The sequence below is a fragment of the Phyllostomus hastatus genome, unplaced genomic scaffold (genome assembly GCF_019186645.2).
Source record: "Phyllostomus hastatus isolate PE091 unplaced genomic scaffold, TTU_PhHast_1.1 phas_scaffold_78, whole genome shotgun sequence".
Classification (NCBI taxonomy): domain Eukaryota; kingdom Metazoa; phylum Chordata; class Mammalia; order Chiroptera; family Phyllostomidae; genus Phyllostomus; species Phyllostomus hastatus.
Genome location: NW_025334041.1, coordinates 26,005,059 through 26,021,478, shown reverse-complemented (window position 1 = coordinate 26,021,478; position 16,420 = coordinate 26,005,059). Strand labels below are relative to the sequence as shown.

The 16,420-nt window shown below is 38.3% G+C and overlaps 1 protein-coding gene across 4 annotated transcripts in view; it reads left to right on the top strand.

Moving 5' to 3' along the window:
- Positions 1-964: 964 nt before the first annotated feature.
- The window catches only part of GLCCI1 (glucocorticoid induced 1), a 95,154-nt gene continuing 79,698 nt past the window's right edge, over positions 965-16,420 (top strand). For all 4 annotated transcript variants that reach the window (XM_045827475.1, XM_045827474.1, XM_045827473.1 and 1 more), the window contains exon 1: positions 965-1,957. In XM_045827475.1, the coding sequence (XP_045683431.1) occupies positions 1,522-1,957 (436 nt within the window). In that variant the 5' untranslated portion in view covers positions 965-1,521. The remainder of the gene's footprint in view (positions 1,958-16,420) is intronic.

The window sequence follows — 16,420 nt, the reverse complement described above, 5'->3', positions numbered from 1 at the left end:
CTTCTCTTTTTTTATCTCAAGGAAATTAATAGAGGGTACTAACCATAGACCCTTAAATTAATTGTTCCTGCTTAATTAAGGTTTAAAACTTTGGTTTATTGTAGGGTAAACTTAGGTTCTTAATAGTTATCCCAAAATCTTTGTATCTCTTCAGTTTCATTGCAGAATAAAAACCAAATTTGCCACAGTGGATTGTTACATTAAGTCTGGTATTTATTTCTCCCAAGAGGCCATCTGCTTCTGGGGAAAGGCAACAGGGTGCCCTCCATTAATATATCTAACTGACGGTGTAATGATGTACAAGTCCTTTTTGACCCCTGCAATTCAGAGTAATTGCCCTGGAACCTAAGTTTTGATTATCTCATTTCACCGCATAACTACAAATGTTAGGATATGCTGTGAAAAGTATCAACCCAATGTTCAACCGAGCATCCAGACATTGCCTTTTTTTTTTGTCAAGCGGTCTACTCGCAGGAAAACTCAGATTACTAAAATTAGAGTGAAAGGAATGGAATCTGGTTCCAACTCCAAAACATCCTACAAGAACAGGTGCACTTGCAAAGTAAAGTTTCCTTTAAGTGTCCTCTGTCTCAAGTTGTACAATTGGTCCCGGGAGGGTGGAGCCCTCGAAACCTGCATACCGGGGCGTGCTTGTGTCTGTGGGTGTCCGGGGCACGCGCAGACACACGGACCCACTTTCCTATGGAAGCCCAATCAAAGTCTCGCTCTCACCTCAAAGGCTGTCAACTCTCAGGCCTCTCACTGCGCATTAAGCCCCCTCCTCACTCTTCCACCCTTCACGCCCCACCTGCGAAGTAGAAATCACCACTTTCATTGGTCGATGCTCCTCTCACTCGTATTCTGAAACCAATCACTCGAATTTTGGTGGAGAGAGACGGAGCCAATGGGAATGTTCGTTGCGGCAGCTGCCGGGTCCCGAGCACCCGGAGGCGGTGCCGGGGACAGGGTGCGGGTGGGGGAATTAGTTGCCTTTTGGAGTGACGAGGGGGCAGAGGCGGCGGCGCTGGCTTTTGCGGTGGCGCGGGCTCCCGGGAGAACCAGATACCTCAAGGCCCTTACCCCCTACCCGGTTCCTAGAAGCGGGAGTCCCGGCTCTCCCGGTAGCTGCCGGGCTCTCCCGAGCGTGCAGCCCCGCCTGGCTGCCAGCGGCCCCGGGGCTCCTTGATCCGGACGGTTGCCCCTCTCCCCTGTCAGCGCTATGCCCGGGTCGGCTGCGGCTCCGGGCTCCTCGCGGCCCCGGCCGTGACCGCCACATCAAGCCCGACCGGGCGGTTGGGGCCGTTGGACGTTTGTTTTCGCAGCCTTCCCCTCCCCCTCGCTTAAGGCGGCGGGGGTGCGCGTTGGGAAGGGGGAGCCGAGAGACTCCTCCCCCTCCTCGATACCCCCGCCCCTCCCCCTTACACACTCGCACGCACCATCGCGCCGGCTCCCACACGCTCGTGCGCCTCCCGCTCCGCGCCTCCGGCTCGGCTGGCGTCGTCCAGGGCCGGTGGAGCCACCATGTCCACTGCCTCCTCTTCCTCTAGTTCCTCCCAGACCCCTCATCCTCCGCCGCAGAGGATGCGGCGCAGCGCCGCGGGCTCCCCTCCCGCGGTCCCCGTTGCCGGGAGTGGGAACGGTGCGGGAGGCGGTGGAGTGGGCTGCGCCCCGGGTGCGGGAGCCGGTCGGCTGCTGCAGCCCATCCGCGCCACAGTTCCCTATCAGCTCTTGCGGGGCAGCCAGCACAGTCCCACGCGCCTGCCCGCCGCCTCGCTGGGCAGCCTCCCGGGGCCCGGAGCGGCCCGCGGCCCCAGCCCGCCCAGCCCGACGCCGCTGCCGGCCGTGGCCCCGACCGACCAGGCGCCGCGAACCAAGGGCCGCCCGAGACGGTCCCCCGAGAGCCACCGGAGGAGCAACTCACCTGAGAGAAGGAGCCCCGGCTCGCCCGTGTGCAGAGGTAGCGAGCCCAACCCTTCCGTCCTCCCGGGCTGCGTCTCCCCGACGGTGCCCTCCGCGGAAACTTCAGCCTCTCCGGGCTTCTCTTTGCTAGTGCATTATCGAAGGTGTGAACGTGGCTTTGGGAATCTCACCCCTTGCGGTCGCTGCGGGGCTTGGAGGAGCAAACTGCAAAGCAACTTTTATTTGACCCTCCAGCTGCCCCTCAGATTTTATCTTCCATCACTCACCTGCGTGGAAAGGTTTTTCAATTTAAGAGCTGATCAGCTCACTCATATGTTTGCTGTTTGTAGCGGGGGAAGGAGGGCGAAACACACACACAAACTCTCTAGCAGCCTCTTTGTGCTTTCGTTCAAAGTTCCTAATGTCTGTGACTACAAGAAATTTTTTTTTGAGAGGTGGTGGCATTAGTTGTGATGTAAGGATATTTGTTGTAAGGATGTGTAAAGGGAACAGTTTGGGATGTGCAATTAGAATGTATAGTGTTTTGGTTTGCCCCCCACCCTCCTCTTGTCTCTATATAGTCATATGCATCAGAGCAGTACTGCACTGGAAAGAGTTTATGCCCAATTCAACATTTTCATGGTAAATTTTAAAGACCTGTTTGTGATGTGTGCTCACTTTTTCCTTCCATTTTTAAGTACACTTTATAGTTCAGTTGAGCTGTTAAAGGATCTCAGGTTTCTTTTTTGTTAGGTGTCAAAGGTAATGGTGAGCTAGTGGATGCTGTTGGCTTCCCTCAAGGTTTTCTGTTTTGGTTTGGTTTTGTTTTATGTCTAGGGACATAGCGCATGATCTAGTTGAGTCCTTGGGGAGAAGAGAAAGACTAGCCAAAACAGGGACTTAAAACTCATAAGGGAGAGTGGAGTAGCTAATATTATTAGATACCAGGCTAGAGCTACAGATGCTGCTGCTGCTGTTGCTGCTGCTGCATTGTGGAGAGAACAGATCATGCTAAGTGGAAAATCTCTGCTTAGAAGGGAAACACAGTGGAGCTCTCTGTACAGTGTTTATGTGGTATGTGGAATTTTTTTAATGGAGTTTTCTTAATGAAGGTCTTAGACTTGGAGAAAGTGCTTCTGTTATGGTAGATTGCAGTTTTGGTGTTTTTGTTTTAATATTTCTGACCTGTAATTAACATTGTTAAGGCACTTGTTTTCAGACCACTTGATGGTGAGGCAAGGTATGAGTACATGAGCACCAAGAAATACATCCTGTAATCTGTATGCACCAGGAGGAATTTGCTCCCCCACTCCTCCCCCAGGTCAAGCCAGCTGCTGCAGAAACTGACATCCTCCAGCAAATCCTGAATGAATGAATGAAAACAACGTGATCGCCCTAATAATGACCACCACTGAACACACATCTTTGGCTGTATTTTATAGAAAAGGCCACCATTTTCTAACAGATTAATGCCATATGCAACTCTCTTGCACATTTTCTAGAGCTACATGAAATGAGAGGTAACAGAATGAAAAGAAGGCAGCAGTTACATAAATTGTGAGTGATTTGGCTTCAACAGTGCATGGATTGAGTTTTGGGATTTTCTTTTAGGGACTAATATAAGAGCCATAAAATAAGCATTACAGACAGATTGTGTACAGAGCGTTTTGTGGGCAGAGTAAGAGTAGTTTCGGCAATTGCTACAACAGTATAATGACCATCTAGTACCTTCTCTTTTGTTGATAAACACTAGCATCTTACAACAGATCATAGTACAACTTGTTTTTCTGCCTCCTTCAAAAGCCTTAATTGCTTAGGAATTACATGGTCCATCATCAAGCAGTTTTAATGAAATTTGTGATCAGGCTTAAACTATCCTCTTTGTTGTAGTATGGCACATCTGAATTTAATGCAATTTTAATGCAATCATGATGAAAACACTTCTGAGTCTGGTTGTGCAGTAGGCAGATTTGCATCATCAGAGAGCTGGTACTGGAAATGGAAGAGGCTTTTCTGCTCTTTTTAAGACCAGGTGATGTTGTCAGTTTCTTACACTGAAATGATTTTGAATGCAGACTTTTCTGTCCCCAACCCCCTGATGATACTACCTTTATGTTACTTCTCCACATCCCGCCTAGCTAGAGAGCTACCCAAATTAAAAGTGTACAACTATTCTATTCTGTTTATTTAGCCATTTAAAATCTATAGTATGGCCAGTTGAGCAATTTTTCAAACGATTACCTACTCAGTTTCTTTTGAATTCTGCAAGGTTCTGACTTCAGTGGATTTTAGTCTCCACAGGTCAAGGCTCCTGCCGCTGCCTCTGCTGCTGCAGACACTGACATCACTATACTGCATGAATGAGAAACAACAACGTGCTCCATTTCTTGCTCTCCACCTCCTTCCTTTTCTGCACACTGCTCTGGTGTGTGTATGTGTGTGTGTGTGTGTGCGTGTGCGTGCATGTTTTAGATGGTGTTATGCTGGGTATGAAACTACACTTAAAAATGTTAAATTACGTAGATGGTGACCCAAGGGATATGTATTCAGTATAGAGGCATATTGTTTACAAGAAGCCTTACGTGCTATGAGGTGACATAACGGAGCATTCAGTATTTTTTATCTGGACTGGTGGTTATGGAAGAAAATACAGAAGCTTTAAATAATTTTCTTTGGAAATGTTTTACCAGGAAGAAAGTATGCAACAACGTAGTAATTTCTAAATGTGTTAGATTATTATTATTTCCCTCTTAAGCATTCTTAATATGCACATTTATAGGGTTAAGACTAGAGTAATAAAGATATGGCACTTAGGTTATTTCACAAGGCTGAAGAATAGCTGAATTCTTTAAATAGATACATTCAATTTTAATATGATATTATTTTATAACCCAGCAAGAAGATGGTAATTTCCTTTAGTTTTATAGCATAGTTTTAGACAATTTAAATGGGTGTTACAACAAATACATAAATCTCCAAACACACCCTGCTTCTGCAGAGAGGACATAGAGTTTTATAAATTGAAACTGTCTTGTTTATGTATGTGGATGGTATTTTTGTATTTTTAAAATTTCTTTTGTATTTTTAAAACTTCAAGGATTGTTATTTATATTCATTTCTTTACTTGTGCCATTAGCAGAATGTCACCCTCCCCCTTGTTTGGTTCTGAAGGGTCTTGAGTGGTGAATGACAGGCTACTGAATGCATCCTCAGGCTCCCTGTGATGTGTTTGTAATAGATGTAAAATCATAAAGTATTATGCAAATAGTTATTTTTTGTAATGGTAATACATAAAGTCTACCTTTGAGATTAATAGAACAACTCAAATGAGAATGTAACAGGATTTTAGTGTTAAAATTAATGATCTTTAAGTTTAAATCATCAGTGACAACCAAAAGAAAATATAATAACATTGCTTCTTTCTAAAACCTCATACAGCAAAACATATGGATTTAAAAACAGAACAAATACAATATTTACTGTGCAAGATAGTAGACAGTAATTGCAAATCCTCTGGTGGTTTTTTGTAAAGATTGAGCATTACAATGAATGATAAACTCTAAAAGATACCAAAACATTTGTATTGGAGTACTCTAGATGTAGAGTACTGCTTATTTTTAAGTGTACCAAATCTAGTTAACAAAACATGGAGGAGCTTGTAATTTATATAGCTCCTGTTATGGAAAATAGTGTGTGTTGGTTCCTGATTTAACATAACAGATTTATTTAGGCCTAGTATTCTAACAGATTACTAACTCTGGAGTGAAATTTGATTAGAATTTTTCATGAGTATCTTGGGAGCCTATATTGTCTTATACAGAAGTTATGATTATATTTTAAAAGAAAATACAGAGCCAGGCAGCATATAATGCTGAATGACTACATGCAGTGTGTGTGTGCCCATGTGTTTTAATCAATTAATTTCCTTTCAGATTTTTATCTCTTCATTACATTTCCCTTTTGTGTCATTTTATGCTGTGCTTAGTTTGTGGAATGCCAACATTTTTAATTACTTTGTTCTCTTTTAAAAGATATTCAGATGCTCTCTTCTTGTAAAGTTACTTTTTCAGGTGGATATTCTTGGAAATTAAGGTCATCCTTCTGTCCTCCTCTTTTAAAAGTAATTTTTTAAGAGGAACTTGTTTCTAAGCTTTCCTATACTAGAGTGAAAAATAGTAAAAGTTGTTTGTTTTTTTTTAACTGAAGTGACAGGTTTTAAATACAGATTTGGTTGGGGGGGGAGTTTTCAGCCTTTGAGAACTATACTCAGTATCAATAGCATTCATTATTTATTTATCTACTTTTCCTCAGCAATTATGGTACATAAAATTTCTGGATCAGTGGGTGAATAGCAAAATAGATGGTGAATTTATAGAAGTTACTTATCTTGAACTACTGTTTTATGTTCAAAGATTATACTTTTTTCAAATAACATTTACTCTACACATATTGATTATCATACACCTAAGGTATATCACAATACCTAGGTCAATTTAGCTGCATGTAAAGTGTAGTGTGTATACATTGAGCTAAAAATTATTTCATCATTTAAAGTACTTTTTTGAAAGGATATTTCATTTACTGCAGTGTGCATTTCTTCAGGGATTTAATACAAATTAGGATTTACATATTGGGGAAATGTTGACATTACTGGCAATAGCATCCTTGTGATTTTTATTTTATTTGTGATAATGTAGACTAAATGTGAATTAGAAAACTAAAAAATAATTGGTCTGCATGGCAATGAATAATAATGGTAATAAATGGCAATGTTCACCAATGGCTAATAGGAGAGGGTTTTTCTTACTCTTAAATTTAAAAAAATTTAAAAGCCTATTTTATCCAAACTTTCACATGTAACTAAAACTTTAACATCTGTTAAGAAATATATACTAATGACTTTGTTATTTCTAATTTTAGTTCATTCTTTTCTCCAGAGCTTAAAATTCCCAGACACCACCAAGATAGGCTTTCTTTCCTACAGCACTTGTCCTGGGTCTGGGCCTAGTGCTGTTGTCTCTGTCTTCAGTATATGATTTCATTCTCCGATTCAATGTCAAAGAAGCCAAATCACTCTTGCCATTGCTGTCTAATGTACTGTTTATTTTAACAAGAGGATGAGCTTATCTATCTGATAATGGTCTCAGACCGGCTTTGCCAGAGGTAAGTTGAGGAAAGAGAGAAGAACACTACTCATCTGTTGATGTAGAAAGCCTAAGAAAGTGATGGAAGAGCCAGAAGCCACCTCACTTTCCCTCTACCCCTCATCTGGACCTCTAGAACTGCTCAGGACTCCACCCATCATCCAGCTGATTTTAGAAGAGTAAGATTTGTGCTTATTCTGCAAAGCAAATTATAGTGGATCAGTAGTGATTAAGAAGAAAAGGAGGATTTTATTTATCCTGTGAATAAATTGTGGAAAAATACTTTTCTGGTATTTCATTTCAGTAGGGAACAAACATGGCAGATACCTTTCAGCAGTGTTGTTGAAGTGAATGTTACTGAGGCAAATGCTGGGGGCAAGTTCATGAATACCTCAGTGACTTCTCCTATACTGTGTTGTGTCTCCAGTTCTAGGTGGAAAGAAAACATTTGAGTACTCACTGTGTGCAAGGCAATGTATGCTTTCACTTGAAAGTGGATTTGAAATGCAGATCTTCTGATTTCAGATTCACTGTGTATTCCACAAGACTATCCTGTTGCTCCTAATTCCAAAACCACCTGAATTTTGGTGAACAGTCATGATTCCTGAGCTAAAAAATTACCAGAGAACAGATTTTCTATTGTTTTAGACATTTTCAGAATGCCTAAAAATGTAAGACCTAGAATGTTGACTGAAATACAAAATGGATGGATTAGTCATATTCCTCCATTTGTTCCTTACATAAAAGGCTGAGCGTGTGTTTGTGACAGTGAGCAAACAAGAGGGAGAACAAAAGAGTAATCCTTGTTCCTGAGAGCTCAAGCATGTGAACTTGACTGTGCTTGGCCTTCCTCACATCTAGATTTTGTGTTGTCCTGGGATCATTATAGTGAGCAGAAGTACTTTTCTCCACAAATATTGAAAGATAGTTATACATGGTGGTAAACTGATGAATGATTCAGGAACCACTCACTAAGTAGAAACTTTGGTCTCAAGTGATTGTCCCAGCAACTGATGCTAGGTTAATTCGGCCCTTACAACAGCTAACAGTTGTCACTGAATTTGTGTGGGTTTGAACTCTGTATGTTCATAACTTAATGAAGTGCCATCATGGTGCACCTGGACGATGGCTCACCAAAAATAAGGATGAATTAAACTAGTAAAACCCATTATTGCGTGGCACGTTTAGTGTCCAAAATTGTCCAGTTACTAGAGTTAAATCCACTGAACATCTGAATGCATTTCATAACAAGAAGGCAAAAACTGCTACAAATTGCTGCTTAATGGTTCAAATGCCTACTGACAGTAACAGCCCCTTATTTAGCCAAGTATGACCACAGGGAAAACTTTTCTGAATGCTCCGCATTTAGCTCTAACATTACCAAAAAATTAACTACTTAATGAAACATTTCCTGAAATTATTATATAATCATTTTGTATTATTTTACAGTCAGTAATTCTTTTTTTGTTTCTCCCCCAGCTTAACTGTGATATAATTGACAAATAAAAATTGTGTATTTAAGGTGTACTAAGTGATGCTATGATATATCTATAAATTACAAAATGATTACTACAGTCAAGCTAATTAGCACATTAGTCACGTAATACAGGTACTATTTTTTTACGGATGGTATGTGATGAGAACCCTTAAGATTTCAAGTGAACAATACAACATTATTAACTATAGTCACCATTTTGTACATTATTAGAACGTACTCATCGTACAACTGAAAGTTCATGCTCTTTGACCAACATTTCCCCATCCCCCTCACCTGCCAGCCTCTGGCAGCTACCATTCTACTCCCTTCTCTTGTGAATTTGACTTTTTTAGATTCAATATATAAGTGAGATTATATAGTGTTTGTTTTTTTGTATCTGGCTTTATTTGACTTAGCATAGTGTTTTCCAAGTTCATCTATGTTCTTGCCAATGGCAGGATTTTCCTTGTTAAAGGCTGTATAATATTCCATTGTACATGTATGCCACATTTTCTTTATTCATTCCACCATCAGTGGACACTTAGGTTACTCCTCTATCTTGGCCATTGTGGGTAATGCTACAGTGAACTTGGGTACATATATCTCTTCAAGATACAGATTTAATTTCTTTTGGATATATACCCAGAAGTGGGATTGCTGGGTGGTATGGTAGTGCTATTTTGAAGTTTTTGAGGAACCTCCTCCATACCATTTTCCATTCCCATCGATTCACATTTCCAACAACAGTGAATAGGGTTACTTTTTGTCTACATCCTTGCCAACACTTCCGTTGTGTTTGTTTGTTTGTTTGTAATAGCCATTTTAACAGGTAGTATCCCCTTATCATTTTAACTTGCATTTCCCTGATGATTAGTGATTCTGAGCACCTTTTCGTGTACTGTTGACCATTTATATATGCCTTTCAGATCTTTTGATTTGTTTTATCGCTATTGAGTTGTATGAGGTTCTTACATTTTTAAATATTAACCTTTTATTGGTGTATGGTTTACAGATATTTTCTCCCATTACATAGCTTGCTTTTTCATTTTGCTGATTGTTCCTTTACTGCACAGCACTTTTTAGTTTGATGTAATCTACTTGTTTTATTTTTGCGTTTGTTGCTTGTACTTTGGTGTCGTATATGAAATGTCACCACCAAAACCATTATAAGGAGCTTTTTGCCTATATTTTCTTCTAGGAGTTTTATTTTTTCAGGTTGTATGTTTAATTCTTTAATTCATTTCAGTAATTTTGTGTATATTTATAAGGGTCCAGTTTCATTCTTTTGCATCTACGTATCCAGTTTTCTTGACACCTTTGTCAAAAATTAGTTGAATGTACATGTGTTGTGGGTTTATTTCTGCACTCTCTGTTCTGTTCTATGGGACTATGTGTGTGTTTCCTGCCAGTACCACATTGTTTTGATTACTGTAGCATTGTATAGACTAGATATTTTTAATAAAGTTATCACTTATTGAGCTTTTATGTCATTCCCTTGTCTTCACTGGAACCCAGAGTAGAGTACTTTTATAACCCCACCCACAGATGAGGAAATGACATCTTGAGAAGTTAATTTGCCCAAGGTCAGGCAGAATCCACAGAAGGCCCAGAGGGCCCATGTAACTCTCTAAGTCCTGACTTTGAATGAGCTGAATGTTACTTTTGGAACCCAGTTAATTATGGAGCAGAAAAGCAGACACAGTGGGTTATCCCAAAGCTCCTCCTGGGCAACTCCTGGGAAGGCCAAAAAAAACAGCTTTCGTGGGGAGGTGGAGTGGGTAAAGAGGGAGCTAAATGGGACTAGACTCCAGGTCCGCAGAACTTTAAATAGCTGCAGGTATTTCCAGTGATTCAAGCCTCAGGTATGCATGTGAGAATGTCATTGCACTTGGAAACCTTATTATGTCATCAGTAGGCCTTTCTCTTGGTCCTTAAAGGACCTACCACTTTGTTAAGACAGGATACAGATTTTATTTTTAAAAACTACCTTTCCCGTGAAATTTCAAAATCTAGGTAGAGTAAGGTTTTTTGTGTTTTCACATGTGACAAGCTTTATACTTATAACAAAGCATCATAAGGCTTCATTGGACCCTAACATCAATTCTTTACTTTTCACATCCTTTGATATTTTAGTAGCATTCAAAATAGTATCTTTTTATATATGACAAAGCAGTAAGGTTCACTGTCTTCTCGATTTATACCTGCTTGGGCTGTTTCACGTTTTCTAGGTTTGCTGATATGATGTAGAAAGGATATTTTTATCTCAATTTTAATAATTTCTCCCAGGGTGTTTTGGCCCTTTTTCAATGTCACTTTTGCTTACTGTAAACTCTCATTAATAGTTGATGTGGAGCATGAGTCCTTCCATAAATAACATTAGAAATGGGATTTTTATTGAGATATTGAGAGTCTTCTATAGAGTCTATGTGACAAGTGAAGTTTCTCATAACATTTCTTCTGTAATTCTAGTTACTTTTCTAATTGAACACATTAGTTATAAGTTGAATTAGTGAAGTAATAGTTGTATCTTAGAAGATGGTAAAAACTAGTAGGGCTTTAGTTGCTCAGGATTACAGCATGTGTTACCCATAAAACACTTTACTAGTCTCATATAAACTGATGAAGTGATCTTTCCATGAAGGTACAAAGAGATCATTAGTGAAATAGAGACTTGTTTGTATATTAGCTGGTAGTCTTTAAACAAAATACAATCATAGTATGTTTGAGAGCTCTTTGACAATGTCATTTTCTTCCGAAGTCTGTTTGAGGTAAGCTAATGTGTCACCCTGAGAAGAATCAACCGCCCTTTTCCTACTTAAAGTTAGGTTATTTAATTTAAGTGCCTACTACTTATTAATAGGGGTTAGCAAACATTGGGAAATACAGTTTCATTAGTATTGTAAAATTGGGGAGTTGGACTGTGCTCAGAAATTAGGTTTTGGGGAAAAATGGCAATGTTTTGTAGTATTTTTTTATCAGATATCTTTACAAAACTCATGTTAAAATTCTGTTTATTCTTTACATACCATTGCAATCTATTATTTAAAAACACTTGGTTCAGTCCATTGCTTTGTTGTCTCTTTTCCTTTTTTGGTTTTTATATGGCCAAAGATTAGTGTAGCTTTCATGTAATTTCAGTGGTAACTGTTTATTCATTAAAGAAATGTTAGTTTCAGGTATTATACTAGTTGTGGCAGTATGTTAGTGAGTAAAACGGATGGGTTTTCCCCCCTCTTTGGTAAAATAAATATTTATTGAAACCCTACTATGTCTGAGGAACTCTAACCCATACAGAATACATATTCCAGGTGCAATTGGTATGGTCACATTTGTGTTTCTCAACAAGGTCAGTTCATTTAAAGTTTGCTAAGAATTTGACTCACTGGTTTTTTTTTTTTGAGCTTTGGACTTTATATATGAATTATTATTTTGCTTTGTTTGCCTTCCTAAGTTAGAGCTTTTTGGTATTTTTGAAGGGCAGATACTCTGTTTATATGTGTTTTCCTTTCGTTAGATGAAGCTTAGGAGAGCTTCATCCTGTGGTTTCTATCATGTATATAGGTCTAAGCTATATTGCTGCCTAGACATATTACATGTAATATTCTCTTACAGTTTGGCCTAGGATGATTTCACTGATACTTTTTCTGTGCACACAGGTGCACACCCTTTCAGAATTCTAAATTTTGTTATTGGATGTAGTTTCTCATAGTATCGTAGAAATATAGTACTATGCAGTAATAATGTTGTATAGTAATAATACCTGGATAGTGGTGCCTTCTGTGGCCATTGGAATGAGTAGGATGTGGTTTTGACTACATATCTACTATTACATGATATCTTGTTTGAATGCACAGTGACTTTTCTTTATTATACCCAGAATGTACTTGTTTGTGATTTTTATTTATTTGTAGCTTTTACCTTAAAGAATTACTAGCATTATACCTTTAGTATTACTATTCAGCTGTGCTAGTAAATCTTTAGGACAGTTGCCCTGTTCTACTTTGTGTATTAAGCCATGTGGTCAAAAAACGATGTCTTTATACTGATATCCCTATTTAATGGAATAAGTGTTACACTTAATTTCATGGTAAAACAGTTTTTAGATGAATCATATTATCTGGGTTAATTTTTTGTACCTTGTATACGGAACACTGAAAATATTTAGGGGCTATATGAACACTTACAGCCCCTGAATATAACCATATAATAAACCATCTAGAATTGCATATGGGAATTTTAGGAAATAGGAAAGCATAGAAAAAGTAATGAAATAAATTATTGTTAATATTTATTTTGATCATTTAAAATATGATTTCATTCTTGAACTAAGTGCCTCATAATGTAAAAGTAAGTAAATGTATAGTGTTGTGGCTGAATCTTTGATTAGACTTACTGTGCTATTCTCATAGTTTAGACGGCAATTCTAGAGGCTTACAGCAATTTGTTAATGATTTTTTATCCCACTTGTCTTAATGCTTGTGTAACTCTGTATTCAAGGTAATATTGGTGAGTGTGTGTACTTTGCCAAGTAGCACCTTGTCATTTTTAACATTCCGACATCCAGTATGGTATGTGGTGCTTAGAAGGCCCTGCAGTAAATATTTGTTAAATCCTCTCATAGAATTTACATACAGATTTCTGTTTTAACTTTACATGTAGCTGGGTTCAAGTCACTGAACAGAGGTAATTTTTGGCATGCAGTCCTGTAAATATCTGACAGAGATGGAAATTAAGAGATCATAGCTGTGTGGCCCATTTTCTAAAATGCCTAATTGTTTTTAGGTAGCTGATGGCTTTTATCTTCATTTAGGACCTGTCATCCACCAGTGATGTGTAAGCTTGGAAAAGCACTGATGTAGACCTTCACAGGAAAAAGGAGCTGGGTACTTTTCCTAGTAGAAATAGGCTGGACAAAGATGGGTGTGTCAGGACAGTCACATTTTGAAGATACATTGGGAGTTTCTAAGTTCCATTTAGAGTTCTGCTAAGTGCATTGGGTCCAGTGAGGCTCTGTGGGATCGGCTTCTGAAGCTGTTAGGTTTAGAGAAACTTAAACAACATGCTCAAGGCTTGGTGGTGGGTTTTTCAATTAGAAATCTAAATGTTTTTAGACTGTGTCATAAAGATCACGATTATACAAAGCTCCAGGAAGGGAGAATGTAAGTTATATATTAATTTGTGCTTTATTATAATGTAAAACTTTTAAACTGTAGAGCAGATTTTGGAGTGGTTATTTGCTTTAGAGAATGTCTAACTTATGTGCAAGTGAAATTATTCAATTTACCAAAGTGTTATTTACACAAACTTTTTAGGAAGTCAGTTACACAAGGTTGAGGTTTATCTGAGGTTGTAAAAACACATTACTGAATAGTGTAATTTCTTGTTGCTGCATAAAATGTTTTACTGACATTTAGTAGAATTAACTAATACCATAAGTTGTACAAATGAACATGACTAGATCTTTTCCATTCCCTTTCTAGTCTGGATTTAGTGATTCTAACAAATTTGGTATTGAAAGAACCCCTAAAAGGGAAATAACTTATGTACTAATGATTTTATTTTTCACATTTCTCTGTGGAAATGGATGCTTTTAAATTAAATAAATATTCCAAGGCTTTTTCTGGAATATTTTGTCATTACAAAAAGAAGTTATTACTTCAGTTATAATTTCCTAGCAAACTATTTCCGTCTAACCAGCTTCATGAGGAAGTATTTCTTCTGTCATGAAAAACTTTCACAAAACCTTCTACTGTTATTGGTATCTTTACTTAAGGACCAAGAAATTAATTGGCCAAGTAATCTTTTTATTCCCAAGGACTACACAATATGGGTGTACGTGTGTGTATGAGAGAGAAGGCCCTGATCCTTTCTCCACACAGAGCAGAGATTCATCCTCATCCTTTTATAACACCTTAAATAATTTTAATGCACTAAGTTGTGGTGACTTAGGGATTTTGCTTATCTCATTAAGATAAAACCAATAGATAGCGAACTAGATACAATTCTGAACATCTTCCTTGTGACTATGGGGAAGTTTACTATTTATGATACTACAAGTATATTTCTTTACTGGAGGCATGTCTTTAAGGCTGGATTCTTTGATCAGTTTACCCCGGAGTTATTTGGTAAAATAAGTTTGTTGGGTAGGTTTGGACAAACAAATTAATCAGTTTAAATAAAAATCTCCTTTTCTGAATCAACTAGCATAGTTCAGAATGACAGCCCAATTATCTGCCATTTAGTTTTCTCAACAAATGTGTGATAATTTTCTCTGCTGGGGTTAGCTTTGTGTGTTTTAAGCAGGAGATTATTTTGGTATTTAGATTTAGAGTTGAAACAAGCATTGAGAAGTGTTGTTTATTGCATTTCTACTGACTGGAGTGGTTATTTTTATTGGTGGTACCTGTGTATGCAAATTAAAATAGACATAATTCTTACATTCTGCAAGTTTAAATATCCAAATATTTAAAAATATTATTATAACTGTTTTTTGGATGTTTTGTTTATGCTCTTCTTGCTGGTTTTGTTACCATTTATATAAAATTTTTTAATTTAAAGTGAATTCAGCCTCTGTTTCACAGAGTAGAATATGTCATGCTCCCTAAGCTAACATACTTTGAAAAAATGGTCTAGTTTATTTTTCTGTGCTGTTAATAAAACAATAATTTATTAATAAATTTTAACCAATATAACTCAAAATTTGGGTATTGTCTTTTAATTATTCATATGCAAGAATAATTAAATTAGAAATACAATAATATGATTAGAAGTATAGTTAGCAAGATGAATATCAAATGATTTAAGCTTAAACTCAGAGACTTGGTACAGAGGTGGAGTTGAATGGTTGCCTTTATTGGCACTGTGAGACAAAGCCTTGGTTAAGACTAGCAGACCCAGAGCATCACTGCGCGAGGCTCTCATTTCCTGCCAGTGTAATCGTTGACTTCTCCTCCTCCCTTGTGTCTCTCATCCTAGTGATCACTGTGTCTTGTCCCATCTCTTCAGAATTATCTTCTGAATTCCATAGCTTCTTTCCATTCCCTTCATATCTTCATTATTACTTGTTCCTTGGGCTGTTGGACCTACCACCTCTTAAGTGGTTTCCCTTTCTGTTAGGCCCTCATCTTTAATTTAGCTATTGCACTACTATAACCACAGTCTTTCTTTATAAAAAGAAAAAAAAGTATTTCTGAAATTCAAAATTCATAGTTTGACATAAAAGACTCAATCTCAGCATCCTCCTTTGTGTACCTTTAGGTCTTTGCAAACTGAACTCATTTATTGAAAATGCTATTATCCTTTTATAACTCCATACTTGGAATACACATCCCTTGTTAGGGTAGAGTAAGATAGATAACCTTAAATTAGATTAAGTTAGATTATCCTATTTGTGGTGACAGTTCATGATAATTCAGTGAGACTCACTCTAAAATTTGGCTCAGACTATCTCCAAGGGTAATTTAGACAAACAGCAAATGAAGTTAAGCCCTTCTGTAGCAGAGATTTCTGTGGGCTCACCAAACCCTTTTTTCTCTCTGTCTTGATGCTACAGCTAGGCTATATTTCCTATCCTTGCAATTAGGTAAGGCTAAATGACATACAACACTTTCCATCCTTGTTCAATAAAAAAGCCCTAGTTTGATCCTCCTGATTTTCTCTTTCCTCATTGGCCAGCTGTATGCAGAGATTCTAGCAGAGGTCTCCAGTGCAGGCCGCTGGGGATGGTGGAGTCATAAGATGAGGGAAACCTAAGTTTTCTGAATGATCCCGTGGAAGGCCATCTGTCAGCCCTGAAGATGTGTACTGGGCTTTTATTGTGATAAGGCACTAATTTTTAAAAACTGTAGCAACTAGCATTAGCGACTTAACCGCACACACCTCACAGTTTTTGAAAAAGGCG